At 37.0% G+C, this 23,281-nt stretch overlaps 1 protein-coding gene across 1 annotated transcript in view; it reads right to left on the bottom strand.

The window, feature by feature from the left end:
• MAP3K15 (mitogen-activated protein kinase kinase kinase 15) overlaps positions 1 to 23,281 on the bottom strand; it is an 82,897-nt gene that overhangs the window by 22,498 nt on the left and 37,118 nt on the right. The window contains exons 4-14 of the mRNA XM_032678440.1: positions 22,535 to 22,728; positions 19,824 to 19,992; positions 18,423 to 18,529; positions 10,369 to 10,539; positions 9,250 to 9,362; positions 8,077 to 8,236; positions 7,303 to 7,453; positions 6,790 to 6,897; positions 5,409 to 5,458; positions 2,430 to 2,525; positions 952 to 1,039 (exon numbers count right to left, since the gene is read on the bottom strand). Coding sequence (XP_032534331.1) covers positions 952 to 1,039; positions 2,430 to 2,525; positions 5,409 to 5,458; positions 6,790 to 6,897; positions 7,303 to 7,453; positions 8,077 to 8,236; positions 9,250 to 9,362; positions 10,369 to 10,539; positions 18,423 to 18,529; positions 19,824 to 19,992; positions 22,535 to 22,728 — 1,407 coding nt within the window. The remainder of the gene's footprint in view (positions 1 to 951; positions 1,040 to 2,429; positions 2,526 to 5,408; positions 5,459 to 6,789; positions 6,898 to 7,302; positions 7,454 to 8,076; positions 8,237 to 9,249; positions 9,363 to 10,368; positions 10,540 to 18,422; positions 18,530 to 19,823; positions 19,993 to 22,534; positions 22,729 to 23,281) is intronic.

Below are 23,281 nucleotides of genomic sequence, written 5' to 3'. Positions count from 1 at the left end.
TCACCATATGCAATTACATTCAATGGTATAGTAGAGGGTCTTCTACTTTCTTAAACCTCTTCTGAAGCCTCAGGTACTACCATGGTTTGCTACCATGAAGAGCTGCTCTGAATCATAAGCTTGAGAGAGTTGCTGGCATGAGACACAATCAGAAAGATACCCAGCTCAAACAAACCACAGTAGGGTTTTCATGCTCATTAATAAGATTGACTAAATTTGCTTGACCACAAATAAAACTTACAACCTACTTTTTATGGTGGCTTTTCAGACTTCAAGACAAATAAAAAGAAGCACAGGATATGTACTTAGTGCTACAAATCTGGACATCTGCTATGAGGTAGTGTCTTATGAAGACATGGATTCACCTACCCTAATCTGAGCCCACATAAAACATGAATAACCTTTTCCAAGTTGGTTGGGGTTTTTTTCCCCCACTATACTGATTATAAAGAAAGCCTACAGCTACTGGGTTCCTAATATGGATGTTACAGTGGTAAGAAAAAAGTATAATGTATTAATCTGATCCTAAATATCTGCAAATCTCTGGGACTGAAGCCTGTCAGATGAAATGACCTGCAGCAGTAACGGTATCAGGTTAACAGCTAGAAAAACTGAAGTACCTTTTTCCTAGAATTTATTTGGTATTTTATCGTTTTTTTAAGCCAGCTGATATCAGTTAATTCTCATCTATAGATTGTTTGCAACAAAATACATACTCAGTAACACACTTCATTAGGGATTTATACATTTTACAGTAGTAACAGGCCCACTTCATCAAAAACATGGGTTTTTTGAAATGAATGCAAATTTCACGTGCAAATAATTTTGTAGGAGTTTAAATCTGGTATGCAATTAAAGAGTTCAAATGCTATTTTTTATCTTTCTAGTATACTGATATGAAAGTACAGGGAAGACTGAGAACAAGCTCCAGATCTTTTATCATTGACATACCTCCAATGTGTCTCCATCTATTTCTCCTTCTAGTTCCAAAGTACTGCCAACTCCATCAGACAAAATTTCTTTCACCAAACCACAGAATCTAAAAAAGCAATAAACAGCACAGGATCAAAGAAGAATATCCTTTCGAAAGATTAAACAGATTCTTCACAAGGTGGGCTTTGCTTTCAAGCCAATAAACTGACTAGCATGTTCATAGGTTTCTTTCATTACTTTCTCCATATTTATCCCATTTTAAATGATGAACAACATCAAAAACACACTGAAAACCCTCATTATTTATCAAATTATTTTATTTGCTGTAGCAGGACTCAACAGTTGCTTGCTATTGTAATTGTATAGTAAAATCTTGGTAGATCTAATACTCAAATACTTTTGCTGTACAGTTTTGGTTGCAAGTGTGATTACTCGGTATTTCTGAAAATCAGATGTTGTGGTTTCTTGACAGACATTCAGAAAGCCAAAAGTATAAAAGTAGTAACATGTTTAGAAGAATAGAGTTTTAACTAATTTCTAGTCTCTGGGGTGGAGATCGTTAAGTACAGGAACATTTTCCTCTAGTTCCCCGCCTGAGCCACTAGCTGTTTTCCAAATTCTATAACACATGGTACAATTATTAAAAATTATTATAAAACATTCACATTTCTTTTACTGACTAACAGAGACACATCTCTGAAATAGACTCCTGTAGTGCACTGAATAAGGCCTAAAAAAATGCAACCATGTCTCACAACACACAAATTGCAATGCCAAATTAAGACTGAGGAGGTAACATTATTTTTGAGTTTCCTATCCTTTATGCAACAGACTCTACAAAGCTGGTAATTTTCTTTAACCGGAGTTTGTTCCATGTAATATACAAATAGTAATTACTGCAATAAAAGTGAATATAGCATTCAACTCCAAATAGTAAGTGTATTAACATTCACTCCTACATCATTCAGAAGGCTTATATGCAAATATCAGTCATAAGGAAGAATTTGGTCTGTAAAGATTTAGGCCTGAAATTCAGTTAGCCTGCTTACTGTTCAGAGAAAACATATGATCAGTAAATACCTCAGGCGCAACAGTAACATAGATCTGTGATACAACATAAATTAGAATTTTTTATATCTAGTTGCTCTTAAATCAAACTGAACAGGCACATAAGAGAACCTAAAACAAAGTAGAAACTTACATGACATGGTCAAGATACACAAAAATAAGATAATAGTTATAAATTAGAATAAGCTAGGTAAGCCTTTTCTCAGACAAGTGACTTGTAGATAAACTAATTAGAATCAGACAACAAGTGTAATGGGACATCGTCACTTTAAACATCACTGAGTTCAGCTCATTGCTTCTTCACTGAGAGAAAGTAAGTGAAGAAATAATTATTTTGTCAAGCAAAAATGTCATCTTTCAACCTTTACTAAATCAGTTCTATTTAGAACATAGATCAGGCACGCGACAGTCACACAAACTGAACTCACCTACTACACTGGATTTCTGTAGAAAAGTAGATCTGAAAGTCATCAGAGTTGTCATGGACATATAGAAAACAACATCGTTCATCAAACTTGGAAATGCTGTAAAATTCACATTAAGAAAGTATCATTTTGGATGTAACTATTAGAAGAAGTAAGCTAACTTCTCTGAATTACGAACACTTAAGAAACATCTTTTTCACAGTTAATTACCTCAGCGAGGCAGATTATATGTATTTTCTTTATAACTACGAGTTTTGAGTTTGTTTATATATTCTATAATCCTACCTCCAATTTGATAAATAAGCTACTGCTTACTTCACTAAAATACTAGTTTATCTGAAGTGTATTGAGGTCAGTTTGTTATTCACCTCCACTTCCATTTTTCCACAGTTCTGTCAGATTTCTTGGTATTTGATAACACTTCAATGGAAAGCGAATTGTTTTGACACTAATTCAGCTATCCAGAAAGCCTTTCTTTAAAGCTTGAAAAGTATTTCAGGTTTTTATTCCATTGCTCCTACATTAAAACTGAACTGGGAAATACCAAGAGTTAGCAGATTTTTCTCAGTGTATACTTTTTATGGCCTTACTACTGATGAACAAGTGTCAGAATGACCAATATTTACTCCAAACTGCAGCAATAATTCCGACAAAGGGATTATTTATCACATATGCTGTCTTGTCAGTGTTATATATATCCCATCTAAATGCACTGAAAAGTGAAGTGTCAAAAGACAATATCAATATGAAAGTAAATCTACAAATTAATCTCTTATTTCAAACACTTGCACTTCAGTATTATGCTACACCATGCCGAGTTGTTATGCTTGTTAAAGGTATTTTTTTGCATCAAATTATTAAAATTTCTTAGATTCTTGCACAATCTGTAAAGTGAAACTCTTCAATTTTGCTTATACTCTCTTGAGCCAGGTAGGTAAAATGACAATAGACTATAGTAAAGTAGCTGCATGTTACAAGACCAACTTGTTGAAGCATCATTAAGGGTTACATGGAAAATGCTCCAAAACATGAGAATTTTGCCAGAAGACTTTTACAGAAATATGTGAAAATACACTTTGACATTCTGTAGTTTCATTCTGATATAGTGGTTTCTAGCCTAACGAGACACATACCAGACACGAAAACTAAATGACAAAGCAAGATGATTCTTCCAAGGGCAAATACAGGACAGACACTATCTAAGTAACAATACTGCATTATGAACAGTGTCATGTATGTGGTATGTAAGGTGAGCTGTTTAGCATAAATACAATTTAAGGGGTTTGATAGATCATATGTGAACATTTTTTTTTCTAAAACTAATGCAATTTCAAAAATACAGAAGTTTTAAGTTGTCACATACAAAGCAAACATCTAATAAATTTAAAAAAGACTGCCTCTTTGAGCTTTATAATCCCCAGAAGTGATTAAAAATCAAAGCAAATGAAATGAGTTGCTTGCTTCCATTTGATTAAAGTTATCTTTCTCAAAGATTAATTTCTGTACATTGTGTTGACTGAAGGTAATTAATATGGTACAGAAACTTCATGCTGAGTTATGCTCAATCAGCTCCACAGACTTCAGTAATGACAACTTCCCATCCACTTGCATTGAAGTAGTAGAATAAAATATCACATTTAAACCTAATCCTGTTTCTTTTTAGAAGAAAATACTGGAGTTATGGTAGAATCTATGTCCAAATCCACAACTGTAGGCTTTCATAGCAATCACCACTCATATTATTCAGAGAAATACTTCTTCACTGAGCTTATTTGCTTAGGCAAATTACACAAGTTCAGGGAAGACAAACCTGGGACCTAAAACTCAGGTGCTCTGGGTAAAGATCATAGCCTAGAAGCCCTTTACTTTCAGAACTACAGAACTCATTACCTATCTGAATTTATGCCTGTACTTGAGTCAGAAACTTTTTCCAGCACTTAGGCTTATGCACTCACACAAGTAGCCCCAGACAACAGTCATTTATGTCCCAAGAAAGGTCAGATCCACCAATTCGGTGACTCAGGAACTCAGAGAGAAGGCAAAAGTCCACCTTGTGTTCCCTGTACTTACAGCTTCTCTGGTTCTTAGCTGCAGCCTGCATAATTCAGACAGAGAACAAACAGGTTTCATTTTGTTTTCTCTCCTAGTGTTCTGGTTCTCACCTTTCTGGCAGCAAAGTGGCCCAACTTAAGATATATACAAGGCAGTTTCTAAGTGTAGTCATGTATTTTGTAGTTGTTAATATCAAATGTGAACATTTTCTATGCTCTTAGAACAATCCTGTTTTTCTATGTGATATTCTGCTGTACTTAATCTTCTTTGGCACTAATATTTTGACCCATTTACTCATGCCTAGTGTTTCCATTAATCTAGGCATCACAAAATGGAACTATTTTAACTATTTAAAGGCTAGTCCTTGAGAAACTCAACTAGTCGTCTCCTTCCAGCTCAAGAACTCTTTTCTGTCCTTAGCACAAACTATGCCCATGCCTCATTTAATATTTCTCTAACAATCCAAGCTGCATTTCTGAATTCCAAACAGAAAATAGATAACATGGTTTCCTTTCCTAAAAGGAAAACAAACAAAATCTTCTTTCACTTATGGAAGGAAGTGAGAAGAGCTAAGGGCATTTCTTTCCTTCTGTCCTCCAAGTTTTTAAATGCAGAAATGACAGTAACTTCACTGAAAAGTTTGGAAAAATATATAAAAAACAGTTACATGATTGAAAACGGGGAAGTCTACCAGAGAATACACATGTCCACACACTCCTCTTAGATGAGTATTCCTGGAGAAATGTACAGCTCTGTCCTTGCATTGAAAGGCAAACTCTTCTCTGCTAACATTTCAAGGCAGGTTGGACAGAACAAGCTTTTATAATAGGCAATGCAAAGCAGAGATTTAAGGTAGAATCCAGATTTCCCACTTAGGGAAATACAAAATAGGTACAAAAAGACACAACTGCTGTTTTCTGACATACCAACCTTATTCCTCTAATGGAAGAAGCTGTAAAATTCCATTCATGAATCTGTTTCTGTGAAGAACAAAGAGCTATAATCCTTGAGTTACTATTGAAAATAAAGTCACAACAGGGTAAGCAAAAGAATGTTCTTCCAACATATCTCTTTTTCTTTCTTTCTTCTCCCCCCAATTTGAAATAAGATTGATATATGGGTAAAGAAGTTATACATACACTGCTGTTTTACTCACCTGAGAAAAAATTTAACATAAATGGCATAGGGTGGAAATAGAGGCTGTATTTCCTCATGTAAAATTAAATTTGAAGAATAAATTGCAAAGTACAATTTACCAAACATTGTGTTTTGACTTAATACATCAATATTTCATATTAAAGATGGAGCAGACTATGCCCTACTCTTATCTAGGCTCAAAGGGAAAAGCATATTCATACATCTCCCTCGGAGGTCTCAAGCCAACAGCTTTGGCCCGGGGAGCACACTGGAGGGCAAAACAGAGGAAGGACAGCCTGTGTCTAGGACTGTAGCCCTCCACAAATCCATAGCTAATAGCTGCATTTTATTTAGCAATGCGATATATGCACTAAAAATTTGTTCCATAAAGCAAAGCTGTGTCAGACACATTCACTTGAAACAGAGAAGTAGAACAGTGTACTGGAAAAACTGTTCACAGACCCAGGTAATTATGTGGTCTCGTCTTACTCCAATATGCTTCTTTTCCACGCTTTGACTCTCTATGTTTTTAGTCTATTCTTCACCTGTGTTGCTCTGCTATTAAGAAGGGGCATCAAAATACATTGCAGATTTCAAGTTTTTCAATTGAAACTGAAATTATTTCTCATTTTTAAGAGCTTACGCTGTCCATAACTGTGCCTACTCCTTTCCTAACTCCCTGTGCCTTATCCAATAATCCAAGACACCAAATATTTTATTTCTTGACACTTATTTGTCACAGGCTGACATTTTTTCTAGTTTCCAATACTATAACCATAAAAGTTTAATATGTCTAAAATATTAAACACCATATTGGGCTTTAGCTATACTTTTCATCTAACTTTGAGCTGCATCTTAATAAAAATCACACAATTCTAGTAAGAAATATTATGAGCAGACTGAATAACCCAAGCAATTCTAGGAGACATGGTCAAGAAAAGTTAAATCTGAACTAGAGGTCAAAATCACCTCACTTCTAATCATATTCCCTCCTTTCAATTTCTCTGTAAAATGTCAACTTTCATATCTGCACAAAAGATATACTGAGGCTTGTGCTTCATAGAAATGTAGCAAACTTTAAATTATTGCCAAGTACTCCAAAATCTACACGTAAAAAAGCAACTTTAAGCACAACGAATCACAGTAGACTTAACACATCTGCTGGCAGTTTTACCATTTCTGGGGGAGAGACATGCCACAAAGACAGAGATCTCTCATCTGCTTCATTGTTGATTGAAACATAGGCAGGCTGGTAGACTTTAGTTGGTTCTATCACCAAAACCTGAGGAGAGAGAATATTTTTCCTTAATAAACCAGCAGCTAATACGCTACAGTAGCTTCAGATGCTCTGATATAGGTAATGGGAAATCTTGATGTCAGGCCTAAAAAATTTTCAAGGGAGACAGAAGGGCAAGACAAGGCAGGTAAAGTCTGTGTTCTTATGTACAACAGAATAGTATTATCACAATTTGTTATAGGAGTGTTAAAAGTATTTCTTAGAATACTTTAAGGGTGTTAGGTTAAATTTTTTTATAGCATAAAGATTAACAGAATACAGGGGTTTGGTTCATGCAACGAAATAACAGGCAGTTAAGTTTGTAAGTATTGTGTTTAGAGTCTTCAGTTCTTGTAATATCCTATCCAGAAACATAAAACATACAAAACTTGTTTGGACATAACGTCTTACTGGAAATCTCAGTCCATTAGTTGTTTCTTTCGTTGCCTCAAAAATTATATCAAGCCAGAAAGTCAATCTTTCTTGTCTAGGAGAATGTTCTATGCTGAGTTTCTTGAAACGCTGAATTAACAACAGATTCTGAACTAATGATTTCAAGTACCTAGAAGATATTGAATTAGTAAATTAACAGAGAGAAAACAAATTCTGACCAGATTTTAAAACCACTTAACTGACTTAGACATCCAAAAAATTAACTGCAAAACTAAATGTACTTTAAAAGCTATCATAATGGAAATTATAGTGATGATTTTTACAGATTTCTGGAAAGAATAGCAAGTTTAGACAAAACTTTAAGTCATAAGCTCACATGGATGTTCACGAACAATAGCTTTTTGCAAAAGGGTGTAGTTATGTGAGTAGTTACACAGTGATTAGACAGAATATGATAAGATAGAAGATGGTGGGGGAGGGAAGCAGCAGCTAGCTAAATTCTGAAAACAATGGTTTCACAATCTTTTCGCAATTGCTTCACATGAATCATTACAGATTTCCAAACTCTTTCTTATAAAAGATCTTCCTCAATGGGATATAAATCCAACAATGATGGGCAACTTAATTTCTTACCTTCCCCCTTCCTTCCCATAATAAAAGAACAGAGTATGAGGTAAGAGTTACAAACAATCTATGATAGAAAAATCCAGTTATCTATGTGACTGGAAGGTTTTTCAAATTTGTGTATTTCCCCACAGTTGTGTACTTGAGCTACAGCCTTCTACCACATACCACACTGGAGGTTTCAGCTTAAAAAGTTTCTCTGCTGCTTGTACTGCTTTACCAACATCATTAGCCAGCATGCTCACACTGAAGAACTGTCCCACATCCCAGTAATTGTTCATTTTTTCTAGGCTTCCTTTTCTTCCCAATAAACTGTTTAACCGTACACCTGTAAAATTTCAATTAAAAACCATATTTTTCTATCAGTAAAACACTAAATAGTGTTTTTACGGATGTCTATCAGTAAAAGACTAATTTAAGACTTGATTAAGCCTTACTGATGAAAATAAAATGGAGTGAGTTTTCCCCAGAAAACAACATTGGCCAACACAGAGGCTGGATCTGCAAATAACACCCCCAATACAGTTCAGACAGTCAGAACTCCACATACACACAGTGTTAAAAAACCTCTTCTGCTATCAGTCTGGGCTATCTGCCTCCTGATTCTCAGTGTAAGATGCACAAATATGTGTCATCAAGATCTGCATTTACTGCAAGAGATCCATGGCTAGAGGATCCACCCCCCAGAGTAAGGTCAGGGAAATGATTTAAAGTCACCTTTGCATTTTTAACCTCTAAGGTTCAAATATGCATTTCAGACAGGATTTGATTCCAAATATAATGTTCAAATATTATCTTCCTCAGAAGAACTGCATATCTGTTTCTATCATATGATTTCTTTGTAGATGTACAGTGGTGTGTTTTAGTGGAAGATGTGACTATGGGCAGACAACTAGTAACTGTCCTGGTAGATCCTTCCAGGTGATACTTCCTGTGGATCTCTCAATTCAGTGACAACAGAAACTCTGTGGATCCTTCCCTGGCATCCCTGAGGAGAACTGGGCCATGCTGCCCCTTCCCGTGTTTGTCCTCTGTTGGCAGTGCAATGGGATAATCTCTCTGGTGCAGTAAAGGGAGTTTACAGGCAGCACTGAAGTTGGTCCTTCTCTGCTCTTTTCCAGTCTCTGGGTCCATTTAGATGGGCTACATTACTAGAAAGCTGCTCCAAGGCAGCAAGAAGGAAAGTAGTCCTTCAAGATCCCTGTGTTTTAGACTGCCATCCAGGACACACCACTAAAAAGCCTAAACCACCTTTTTCTCTATGCAACTCATCACTATTTTGTTTTCTTCACAGGGAGAGAGGCAGAAAACTTGTCTGTGGCACTGTGTGTGGATATTTACCTATTTTTCTCAGTTCCATTGAGCTTTCAAACTGCTGTCCTGCAACAAGCAGCAAAACTGCGAGGTTAATTCCAGAATATAGAGTTGACTGGAGTTCAAATCCTTTGCGATACCTGCAGAGAAGAGTCGAGAACTCATATCTCACTGTTTAGAAGAACTGAAATACTGCAAAGTTTTGGTAGGTATTTTAAGCTATTAATTTATTTTAAGGACTATATGGCTAGTTGGCACCAATGGTATTCTACAAAGAGCGCTTGAAAGAAAGCAGCTTTTCATCTTAGCGTGAGAAAGAAAAAATTCTGCTTAGCTTTATGTCCTGTCAGCTTGTGTACTTTTGTGAAAGTAAAACGAATTGGTTACTACAAAACTCTTGAATGCAACAGAACCTAATTTTATTATATTATTTATAGAAGAAAAGCAATGAAAATATTAGTCCTCAGTGCAACTTTTTAAAAAAGGCTGCCCCTTGTTTTAAAGTTTCACATTCATTAAAGGTCACTGAGACCCAGCTGACCAAGGCTGAACGCATGGCACCAGCTGGTGCAGGATGAAGAGATCCACCTGAAGCTTGTATGGGGAAGAAAAGGAGAGGGGGGATGTTTCAGAGTTACAGTACAAATCCATGTTGTTAACATTCTTGTACTCAGCAGTAGTTTGTATGATGACACAAACATACCTAAATGCACATTATGAGTGCATATTCAAGCCTTACTGTCTTAAGAAAATTCATATTACAGTTTATCAATATTTTTCCTTATATACAGATCATTGCATTTCCTGGGGATCCAGCATGGAAAACATCCTTGCACAGAGGACCAATGTAAATCCCATAATCTCACTTGTACTTCATTTTGGCCTTGAAGAGATTAATTGCATTTATTCTCTACAAAGACATAGGTGAATCATCATCACCCCAATAAATTAACTGCATCATTCTACATCCATGACAGTTTATAAAGAGAAGAAAGGAAATACGCATCCAAAGATCTGGCAGTCAGGACCCTGAAAAAAAGACCTAAGTAGAACAACTGATCTTCAACAGCCCTGCTTTTCAAAACCATAAGCAAAAGTCTGAAAATGTTTTAAACCAGATATTTTTGTGGGGTTTATTTCTGTTACCATTCAATGGCACGATCTCGACTATTGGTATCTTTACAGTCAGAATCAAGAAACATATCCTTGTAGATCCTCCCACATAAGCAAAACATATCTGGAGCAGGGTGATCACATGTCTGCAGAACTTGAAGCATAACTTGTAGTGCCTTCTCTCTGTCACCTGCATTATTTCTTCTGAAATCAAATACAGAGAATAAAATAAATGAGTTCAGATCTGAAACAGTAACTGCAAGATGGGAGAATAACATTATCCCTCGTTTATCCCACAGCTATCCATCATTACTATATACAGACTTGACTATAGAGATGACTTTATTTAGACTGATGTGTGATTGTTGGTTGACTGATAAAAACCAAATGTATTCTCCTATCATGGGGCTCTACTTCTAGCTTACTTAAGAACTGATTTAAGCCCAAAACTCCTCTATGAGAAAAATCTGACATCTACTTGATTCCTTTTCATACAGGCAGACAGACCCTACACAACCTGCAATGAGAAGCAAGAGCTTGTTTAGTGTTTGTTCCTGACAATATACGTAACAAAAATGGCCATATTAAGCATTCAACCTGACATATCATTCAGCTATGTCCAAGATTTGTAATCTTGATCCAGAAACAATACCAGGAAATACCAACTAAGTCCAGAAGAAACCCAGTCAATCCAATTTTAGTCAAAAGAATGATGCAGCTCAATATGGAGCCTTGGAACTACAACAAGAATAAAAGGGTGAAACTGAACAGTATTTCTTTCTTCATCAAAAATTATTCAGAGTAGAAAAAGATCTGGAAAACAAAACAACAAAAGAAGTTGTTATACAGCTTCTTTTGAAAAATATTTAACAACGGTATTAGTAAGAAAACAGTGATTAAATAACATTTCCATTCTTTGTTATTATTAAATAATCAGAATTTTTGCCTCCATTTACTTTGCTGTTTTTCTAAGTTAGAATTCAATATTCACTGCAAAAAGTCACTTATAACAAACAAAAATGTCTATTTGCAAGAGTAATGCAAACACAGCTTAAGAGTTTAATAGCCTCTTCAAGACTTTTTTTAATCACTAGAGAGATTTAAAATATTTACTAACCTCTTTTCAGAACTGTTTACAATTTTCCAATCCCTACCTAGGTATCCATGAACAGGCTTACAAGGACTATGACTACTTTGTCAGCAATACCAGTAGCAGATAATGGTTTCTGGTAAATTTATTACTTGCATGCCCCAAAAAGATTAATATTTACTGTAAAGTAGCTCAGTTCCTCAGGTAACCAGCTGATGCAGTAAGACCAGTAACATCACATCTGTAGCAAAATTCAGGCTTCTGTGTATGTTATGTGACGGAGAACATCTAATAAGATTAAACAGATTTGTAGCTAGTTGTGCAGGCTTTATCCTGCCTTTGATGTCACTGGCAGAGTATAAAACTTTCACAGCGAGTACTTGAATATTTTTTTAAGTATTTTTTCTTCAGAATAACTGCTCTGAACTTAATACCAGTCTTCTCTAATGAGCACACAAGGAGAAAGTTAGTATTGTTTTTCAGTTTTACAAGAAATAAACAGAAGTTAAAAAGCGTGGAGGTAAATCTATCACATAGGTCAGCGTCCTCTAACCACACCTGTTCTGAACAAAGCACATTCTTTCACTAAGAGTACAAAAGTTTTACTATTTTGTTAATATGAAGACAGAGAAAGTTGAGTAAACAGAGCTTAGAACAAAATTAGGCCCTAAAATGAAAGTCCGGCAGCTCCCTGGTCTTGTGTAACGTGGTCACAGAAGCTGGCATGTATTCAAAATTCTGCTGAAAACAAGAAATGCACAACTAATACCTAACTTAGAGCACTTCAGCACAGAAAGAGGAAATTTAAAAATCACTGCTTCACACACAAGACAAACTTCAATTCAACTCACCTTGTATGAGAACAGGATAATTATTAATGTTAATATAAAGAGGTGTTATGTACTCATTGAAAAAAGCATAACTTTAAAGGAAAAATACAACACATAAAGCAAGACTGCTTAAAATGGGACAGGACAGATCAACATTTCTGGTCAAAGGATGAACCTGTACACACCAAATACAATAGCTGAAGCATTTCAAAAGACCAAGCCCTAAAAAACCAGTGTGTCAGAGGACTCAAAATGAAAGACTTCTATTTCTTATAAGATAAGGAAAAAATTATCATTAAAAATAATTAAATTCAGCAAAATTTAGCACATGGTAAGTATACACTCATCTAACAGGATATTACTAAACATAACAGTTTAGGTACCTTTATATTAAACTCTTGTTTTTCACAGCAGCAGAATTTGATGCCCATTGGGCAATACAAACCCAGCGTACCAATTACAGTAATTTACAAGTTTAGGAACAGTTATCACTTTCTAAATCCCAAAAAGAGAGACCAAACCAAGAAATAAAAAACCAACAGAAAGACCACATCATTTAGGCTACAAGCAAATTCTCTAAGTCACTATGAAAATGTACTGTTGGATTTTACGCAGAACATGTTATGCTTGACCAAGATAGATTCTCATTTCTTATTTCAGACCCCACACTTTGTCAGATCTGTATGCCTAACAGCTTATAATTTGTTTCAAGGTGACTTGAAACAGGTCTGTGGCATTATCAATAGAGTAAAAGAGATTACCTTAAACCCTCACGGCTGTAGCACTGACTTCTATTTTTTTTTACCCAATCTCAACTATATTAATTTTCCCTTGCTCCCCAGCCCCCATTTAAAGCCACAGTAGAGCAAATCACAAAAATGCATGTTGGAGGAGGCTTCTGGAGATCATCTAATAGAATCTCCTTCTCAGAGCAGGTCCATCTCCCAGAACTAAACCACAGCAGCCTTGCTTTGTCTGAAAAGCTGAATCTATTAAACCTCCAAGGATGGAGATGCCATGGCCTCTCCAAACAGGGAAAGCTGAATTACTGTATATGATGATGTACAGGTATGAGAAGGAACGCAGAAAATGTTCTCTTTATGGAGTAAGTTGGCGCACCAGGAGACACTAAGTCTGCAAAGCAAATTCCCTGAATAAGAAGTTTTATAAGCCAGAGCAGAATCCCAAAAGATTATAGAATTATATATTCTATATAGATTATAGAAAGGACCCTGCCAGTTCATTTTACTGCTGCTTAGTTACATGCCAGCTTACACTGAAATACAAATGACCCTCATGATATGACATAAACAATTCACTTTAGGAATTAAATATAATTTCTAAATAGGCAATTTTCAATGGTGCTCTTCAACATACAATCTGTTAGCCTCTCCACACCTGTGATAAGATGCATCCCACCTTAAAGAAGTCTGCATACACACCCAGTGAAAATATGAGCTACACTTCATAGTTTATTTGGGTTTGAGGGGAGCAGTTTTTAAAATCATTAATCACAATCTGCAAATTCTTTCAAAATACAGTTTCACCTTTAAAAATATATTTTAATGGTCAAAGGGCTAGGGAAAAAAAGGACTACTACTACTACAATTTATTTAGCAATTGTATTAAAACAAATGCCTTGGGAGAACTGCTCATACTACTATTTTCCTCATTGTTTTCTTTGTTAGCACATTTTTACTTCTCTCCCTACAAACCCTGCCTTGTGAAAACTTGCACAGAAACTGAACAGAGAAAAATCAGTCTAAATTATCTGAACATGATAACTACAAAAGTACTGCCAGTGAAGAAAGAGATCTGCAAGTAACTTCTAAAAACTAGTGCAATTAAGAAAACATCCTAGTGCTCGACAAAATATTGCCAACATTCCCCCAGGGAAAATGCTAGGAATTACAAGGAAATGAACAAAGAGTCAAAATTAAAACCATCACAATGTCTTTTCCAAATAGCCAGCACACTAATCTTCGGTACTGTGTGCAGTTTTAGCTGTATTTAAAAAGAAACTAAACTATAAGGATTAGGAGAAAAAATTCAAATGAAGGTTTTTCAGACAGAAATCACTGTAAAGATTTTTTTCCTAAAATAAAACTGTCCCACAGGGCACCTTTATAGCCTCCAATCACTTCCTCTACATAAGTCCCAGCGTTCTGCTGCCAGTTTTGTTTTGCCTGAGAACTTTTATCCTCCAGAAACTGCTCACTGGTTTGCTTGCCCATTTGCTAGTTTGCTCATTGCAGTGTTGCCACATGATTTATCTGTTTGCTTACTCTACCATGTTTCTTCAGTCACACAAAGTCTTCTCACCGTGGTCTACACAAGCCATTTGTATGTCTCCCTGTCCTGCCCAACTATCCACTCCTCCTTTGCCTCTCTGAATCACTGTAGGGCTACAAACCTGATGAAAACAGCTTAGCACACAATAAATATACATTTTTAAGCATGTGCATATAAATACATATACTGAAAAAGCAGAACTGAGGTATGATCAAATTAATGTGCAGCTTCAGTTTTGTATCATATGTTCTGATCTGCTGCTCTCCAACCCCATCCTGCTGCCATATTTTGTCCTAGCCTAAGGCTGGAGTCGAACATTCTTATTCATGAGAGGTATTCAACTCTAACACTTTCCTCTGAAGCAAAGGGACAACTTGTAAAATGAAGCGATATCACTTCTTCCAAAAAACTCAATACATTTTTAAAAACTTTCTACCTCTCAGTTACAATACAATTTTTTCTGTCTCTTCCTGCCCCATCCCCACATCTCCACGCTCTGCTCTCCCTCTTGGAAAGCTGCTGCTATTCCGTAACTTGGCAACTTCAGTCACCAGAACTGTGGCTTGGATGCAGAAGTCCAGAGGTACTCTCTGCTGCCGAGACATGTTTGCTTGTTTCCGTGGGGAGCCAATGCACCACTGAGCACTAAGTCCTAAAGGATGTGCTCATAGTCTTCTCTTGTGTTATACTCACAGCATCCTCTATAGCTATTGATATACAGATCTATCCTCTTTTTCTCTTTCCAGATTTTCTTGACAAGCACAAAAATTACCACTGCTGTCTCAGGAAGTAGCTGAGCCACAAGTGGGTGGAAGCAGTTGGAATATTTAGGGAGATTTGCCACTATGCCTTTTCCTGTCATCATACTCTTCCCAAACATATTGACATGCTATTGACTGCTCTCAAAAATAAGAATCTAGCTAGAAAGAACTATGCCTTGAGCCAGTATGGCCACCCTTATGCTGCTTCTCTCCCCCAGCTCTCAAACATCATCTAGAAATCATAGTCATATCACAGCCTCTCACCTGGAATAACACCTAGAACACACAGGAAAACTCACATTCTCTTTTTTCCCTTTTTTTCTTTTTAATTTCATGGTTTCTTTCTTCCCCCTCAAATCCATTCTCTTCTCTGAGTCCTTCTCTCCACTCCAGTCATTATAAGGAAGCCTAGTTTTAAACATCCCTAAAACAAAAAATCCTCCTGCTTCACAGGCTGCTTTTAAGCAGCTTTAAAGAACTGGCGTGGTTAAGGAACCAGAACTACACTCAGTGAACCAAACCTTTGTCCAACAAAGTTAGCGGGAATGGATTTCATGGATTTCACCAGGACAAGACTCAACTCACTCTGTAGGTAACAGGTGGTATAATCTTTCCTTTTTCAGCGTTTTGCTCACATGTTCCCCTATATGGTTTGTTTCCATCCATCTATCTGGAGAAGACTATATACTATAGAAAACTCTTTTATCAATGAAAAGTATTCACTGAATGGGATCCACCTTTGTTTCCTTTATATTTCATGCTGACTTACTGATTTGATTATTTTTAGGTCCTCTATAAGCAAACAGATTTCTTGAAGAGCAATGCACAGGGGAAGAAATCAAAGCAAAACAAGCAATTGTGACAATGTTTCCCATACAAATACTGAAAAACAGTAACCTGGTTTTTTTCCACTCTATTTCTATATGAACCTTGTTTATCTTCTGATTTTAGCCTTGTAGCAGCTATCAATAATTTAAAAAAACCCTGATCTCACTGTCACATTGCAGAAGTGTCAGTGAGACAACTTACTCTCTTAGTGTAAATACCACCTTTCATAAAATGACTGGTCTTCACATATGCTATTGTTTAATTATCATAATGTACAATATCTTTGTTTACACTAATGAGATGTAATTAATAAATTAATAATAAACTAATTTTATTAGTTATTGCACTTGCATTCTGATTTAAGACCTGAAACTAATTTTTGAGTTAAGACACATTTCAGTCGTGCAATGTGATTGCAGAATCTTCAATATTTGAAACACTGAATGGGAAAAACAAGACCTTAAATTGAGCTTTGAGACAAGAATTAAATTTGCAAGCCTGCAAACAGCTATGACAATGAAGAAAAAACAGCTTTTTTATTTTTTTCTTCCTCATATACACTTCAGGTGCTTCATGCAAGCCAATCATATAAAATGAGGAGCCCCACAATGTGTTTTTCACTAAATCTGAGTAATCTAATCACAGAACAGAACATTTTAAATACCCTAGTGTTTATCAATGGGAATAATTTCCTATGGCTGCTATTATTCACAATTACCAGTGATTTTCTACTTGCACCCTGTTATGCCCTTCACCTGCTAATTGCCTTTTTTTATTATTGTATTGGAATATGTTGCTTGTTAAAACACAGCATGCTGAGTTAAGTAATAGTGACTGCAGCTGTCCTCATCTTTAATATAAGAGAAGAAAGAATTGCCTTGGCAAGAGACTGAAGTTTTCACAGCTCTGGCCTCACACTATGGTTGGATTTGGGTTTCAAATCTACTGTTTTGAACAGAATTTGGCACACCTTTTGGTTTCTTTGCAAGCTTCCAGAACTTGGTAACTGCAGTCATGGTAAATAAGGTCAATTAGAAAATAGTCCTTACACAGTGCTTGCCTCCCAGCACAGGTGTACCGATGGACAGAAGCAAACAGCCATCAACATCTGAAACCCAGTCCTCAATTACACAGCACACCAAAGCTGTGAATACAAATATTGAAAATATTCGTGTCGCACATTTGGGTTGAACTTATACCTAAAGATGTGTTCCATTCTATGCCTAAATTAAGATACAATCAGACCTAAATCTCAGCTAGGAGGTAACAAGGAAAAGTGTCTTAAACCAGCCCATGTGTGTATAGAAGAGAGCACTCTCTGCTCTGTTCGTGTGCCACATCCAAATTAATTAGCTGAGGACACTTGAACAGGAATGGCCTTTTGCTCCCTAGGACTCCTAAACAAGCACCCAGGAGGGTGATGTATTCAGATAGCCCAAGCTTGGAAGCAAGCACAAGCCTGTCATCCATTATTAGCCTCTGATAAGAGACATGAGAGATGACAAATGGCCTGCTCCAAAAAGGAAAACAGAGAGGAAGACAGTAATCTAGGAGAGGGGCTGTGCTTAAAAACTTGCCATGTGAATCAGGGTACTAGAAATCAGCATGAAAATGTCTGCCTTCCCTACATATGATAATAGGAAGTGCTTTAGTACATTTCTGCACCGTACTCAGAAGCAGGCCCAGGCTTGCTTTGCTTACGATCCAAGCCAGCTCAGGCTGGTTCTGAGCCAGATGACATGCAGCAAGGCTGAAATGGTCATGAGTCTAAAGGAAAACATCCCTGTCCCTTACCTTAGCACAACTTGTTAACCCAGACCTACACACAACTGTTGTTCAGATTGGGCCTGTGTCCACCTGATGTGCCAGCAAAGCCTCAAGGCACTCAGAAGCCTCAATCCTGTGTCCCTTGTCTGCCATATCACTGGCTCTGTGCAGTACTGAAATAACTCTGACTTGACAATGTTAAGTGAGATTCACTGCCAACAGAACTCAGTTACAGAGTCCAAGAGGAAATAAATGAATTACTTTCTCTTAATTACTTTCTCTGTTGATTATGATCACTGTTCTAGTATACTCCTTAATGAAATTAAGCACAAATTAACATTCTGCAGGGTCAGATACAGCTGCTAATTCTGTTTTGCACAGACTGTGTTTTGTTCCTGGTAGGCTCAATCAGTCATACTGAGCAACATTAATGGTGTTCTGTATGCTGAAATTAATAGAATATTATAGGTAAACACAGTTTTTTATTTTTAAAGATCAACCTCAATCAATGATTCTTACCGATTCAATGCAAAAGCATAATGAAATTTAATGTTGTGTTGATCAGCCAGATCACAGGTAGGAAGCATTTCCAGTGTTTCTACCAGCTTCACCATAGCATCATAGTCCTGAAATAAAAAAAAAAAAAAAAATGAAAGTAGAAGACACTGAAAGCAGAGGAAAGTACCATGAAACTAAAATGTATCATAACTGTTAAGACAGTTTCTTAGGTGACTGTTCCTAAAAGAGTCAGTGAAACAGCTACAAACGCTGCACAAGGATAAACAGGGATTTTGTCTGTCCATGTCAGAGCTTGCCTCTTCCTCACCACAGTGCCACTGCCCATATTACTGAATGCCTCTAGCTAGTTTGACTGATTGCACTCCCAGCCCCAGGAAGCAGAGGTGATGAGTCTGGCTCTTTCCGGCCTTATTAAGGACTTTTGATGAATGACATTTCATCGGGTCATCGCGGACTCGAGTGCAGTTCACTCTGCGGTGCGTCACCCGACTGTACATCACTGCGGCTTCTCAGAGGCAACCCACGTGTATATTGCTGAGGAGGCCAGTTTACTGGCATCTCAAATGGCCTCACCTTATTTAATCTGTTTGTTCAAGACATGTTTTGATATGAGTATGTTTCTCAAGGCAGACCTTTTGAAAGAATGCAAATGATCACCAGAGACAATCAAAGTGAAGTTGCATAATGCGCTGCAGGAAAATACGCATCTCACAATGGAAAGCTGGGTAACATTGGATGATGTGGTTACTCAGTGCTCTCACAACCCATTTATACTTATGAAATAACCAACTTAGCTCCTGATGGAATAAAAAAATTCTATAGAATGGTTGGAACTGTATTTTAAAAGGGATGTCAAACACACAGACTGTCAATTTGGAAATACAGCATACAGGCTTATTTAAAAAACTTACTTTAAAAAAAATTGAGAAAAAAAGGTGCAGTTATATTTTAAAAGCAGATTAGTGGTTTTTTAAATGATAGTTCTCAATTTGGGCATCTCTGGCCAGTACAGTGGTCACAACAAATGCATTTTCTTCATTTCTAAATACATCTGACTTTGGCGGGGAAGGAGGAAAGGGAAGGAAGGGCAAAGCAAGAGCCTTGCTTTGGCAGGAAATTTGTTCTTTTTATTTTTTTTAAGGAAGTTAAAGATTACTAAAAACAATGGAAGAGACCTCGGGAAGGCACCTAATCTGTGACTTTTGTTCATAGGCAAAATAAATAAGAGTCTCTAGTCCCTTACATTGTTCAACAGACAAGTCAAACCGTTAAACAATGCAACAATTGTGCCGATTTAATGGCAGCTTTGAATCACTGTTTAACAAACAATGAAGTACAGAAGAACAAACAAGAGAGAAAGTCCCATGGTGAAATAATCTTCCTTAGTCTTTAGGCACATACCTGAATATCTCTGTAGGAAAGCAGCAGGTTTATGACGATGTCAGAAGTCAGCACTTCAGTATTATCCATACGAAGTTTAATTCTGGCCAGCTCCTTAGCCAGTTCATCTCCCTGGTACTTCTCTCTAGCTTTTCTAATGTCATTTAGCAGTGTTTCTTTATAATACGTACTAAAGAAATGAAAGACAGACATCTGGGAAGAAGACTGTTGGATATTTCTAATGAAATCTGACTATATTTCTAATGAAAAGTACCATTTCCTCAGAGTAAGGCGCACATCAAATGTCTCCAGATTTTTCATTAACTACTTACAAATATTCCACCTTGCCCCACCTCAGAATGTGGGGCTCTCTATCAATATGTTTATAACCAGGATTGTGAGGTAATTTTATCAACACAGGAAAACTGGGGCATTTCTTTGCCCCATTACTGATCATGACAGACATGGTACTTTGCCTCTGTACCATAAAGAAGGCAGCAACTGGGATAATAAAGTGTTACAGAGAGGAAAGACCAGTGTGATGTAAAGAGGAGGTACGTTATTTTATCATGAAAGGACAAAAGAGGCTTGCAAAGAAACTAAAACAAAAGCTAGCCACCAAAAGCCAATTTAGTTGCAATCTCTTTAATGAACATAATACATAATGTGGGCAGGATCTATGTAAAAGCCTCCAGTAAGTGCATCTTATTTACATGAACATCAGTGTGCAATGCAACATCAGAGTTTTTGTAAAATAAAAAGTTGTATTTATATTACCAAGTATGGCAGGTATAAATGTCCTGGACAAACTACTTAGGGGAAAGTTTATCTGGAGAAGGTTATGGAGTCTATAGTTCAGAAGTTAGCAGATGTCATCTGACAGACACAAGTGCATACAATCTCTTTCTTGTTTACAACTGAGTTTTGCAAAGCATTCTACCTTGCTTAGCAAAAACCCTACACCTAAGCCTGACATATAAGATATAATCAGAGCAGCAAGGTCACAATAAGCACTACTGGAAAGCTTTCAATAGTTGCTTTACTGTCACTGGAGGCTAAGCCTAATTCACCAGTCTCAGGTTTCTATCCAGCATTGGCTTCCACCAGGCTAATGATAATTAGGCTAATGATAATTAGTCCTTCTTGTGCTACCAAACCAAACCAAATGGTGATACTGGCTAATAGTTTTCAAAAGTAACCGAATTACTTAGGAATGAGAGTCTCACTTTCAAGAATGACGGAACACTTAAACATCTTCAAATTTATTCAAGCTTTTGGCAGGAATGAGGTATCATCTAACTACATCTACCTCTTCACAGGGATCTACCACAACAGTGTCTAATTTTGCAGCTGTACAAAAGCCTCTTTCAGGCATTCCAGCCTTAAAATGGGAAAGAGAAAAGAGGTTTTACTGTAGGACTTCACAACAGAATTATCAAACCCAAAATAACCACAGCCCTGGTTGTAACTGTTAGAGACAAAGCAGCTTTGGACAGCTGGTGCTCAGAGCATCATTTCACAATGACACAAACACTAAACGGTACCAAAATTTACTACTGCCAGGGTCAACTGTGCTTATCTAGAAAAAGAAACTTATCTATAAAAAGGTCCCCCAACAAAGCCCAGGGTGCTTGCTCTGCATGTGCACCCCAGGACTGTGGACACCCCAGCTGGACTGACACTGGAGCCAGGATGGGTGATCTCTCTTTCTTTCTTTCCTTCTCTCTCCCCCTCTTCAATTCATCTTTCTCTCTTTCCTTTCACCCTATCCCTTTATCCAAAACCCACTGCCATGTGCTTGTACTAGGAGGTCAAGGACTACCATACCAATTTCCATGCCAAGTGTGTAGTTTACTAATAATAAACTTTCTAAGCTTTTGCAGACCCTCTGACTTTTGTCATTCCTTTCAACTATGAGCACCTAGGAATCTTGTGTGCCCCCCTCCTCTTCAGGGTGGGATGTCACAGCAGAGTCACTCATGGGATCCCAAGGGTGGGACCACATGAGAAAGGGAGGTTTTTAGGTAAGCCTTTCACTTGGGTGAGATGGCAATGGGGAAACAGAAAGAAATCCAAGGGCCCTCAGCGCTACCTCATGCTTCAGACACCAGGAAAATTAAAATCTAGAAGCTCAGTCTCTCCTAGTGTTTTCCAGAAATATGTACAAAACAAGACTAGCTGCAGAGTACAGGGTGAGCAGTGGAGAGAGACCTCCTTCTTCAGCCCCAATCTCAAAACTCCAACAGTCCCTTGTAGAAGCAGCTAAACAATATCCCGTTTATTAGGTGATATCAAAAGGTTAATATTTAAAAATAAAACCAAACCATGAAAGTTATATTTGATTGCCCATTGCTGCCATATATATATATTTTATTTGGTGACAGAAAGGGACAGTGTTTGGCTTTGAGCTCTATGAAGAAGCTATGATCTTATCTCCTATTACAACCTCATGCACTGTAATTTAAACTTAAGCACTTTATCTTATCCATGGACTGCCTGTGCTTATTGGAAAGTAATCATAAATCAAATTGTAGCATAACACAGTTAGTTAACTGCAACAGCTGCAGGACAGGAATACAGAAAGTAGTAAAGTTAGCGGCTTCTTTTACCACTATATTAAGAGCAGTGAAAAAATTTAAAAAATCAGTGCTACTAGAAATTCTGTATCTTTTTTGCATAACACTAAAAAGAGACTATCAAAGGTTCCTGAAGTCTATGTGTTGTAACATTACCATGATGTAACATGAACATCCTTGAGAAGGCTGAGAAACTTGTCCACCAGTGGGACACAAAGTGGCCCCAGGATATTGTCCCAGCTGGGCTGCATGTACTCAGAAGCTCTTCGTTGGGCATCACTTTCACAGCAAAAGTAATCAGCACAAGGTGTGACAATGTATGGAATAAAATAATAGTTGCCACTGGAAGCCTAAAATAAAAACAGGCAGCATTTAGAAAACAAATGAAAATGGAAATATACTTGCGTGTACACAGAATCTTTTGCTGCCAGAAAAACCAACCAGAGTAGTGCTGGTGCACTATGAAGTTTTAGTGCACTGTTTAACACAAGATTTGCAAGCACTAAAAGGAAATTTCTGTGGAAGAATTACAAATATTAACAAGGGGGATGAATAAGGGTCTAGGTCTGTTAAGGGACAATACAACAAAACTGTTCAATTTTTTTTTTTTATGTGAGGTACAAATCCTATTAGGGTCTGTTACCAGTTAATCTTCTGTTTCCAGATTTTTTGGGTCAGAGATGTACTTGTATCCTCTAGGCTCACTCTGTGCTAAGAAAGATATGATGCAGAGCTCCCCACAAAGAGAGAAATAGAGAAACATAGGCACTGGAAGGACTATAGAGATGTTTAATCCAGAAGAGCCTACAAAACATCTGATGTATGCTACATCAAACATTAAACCAACCAAAACCCAAAAGTTGGAAATATTTTGTAAGACATGTAGTACTTGTAACACAAAAT

This window comes from Chiroxiphia lanceolata, chromosome 2 (assembly GCF_009829145.1).
Source record: "Chiroxiphia lanceolata isolate bChiLan1 chromosome 2, bChiLan1.pri, whole genome shotgun sequence".
Lineage (NCBI taxonomy): Eukaryota > Metazoa > Chordata > Aves > Passeriformes > Pipridae > Chiroxiphia > Chiroxiphia lanceolata.
This window is presented reverse-complemented; position numbering and strand designations above follow the sequence as displayed.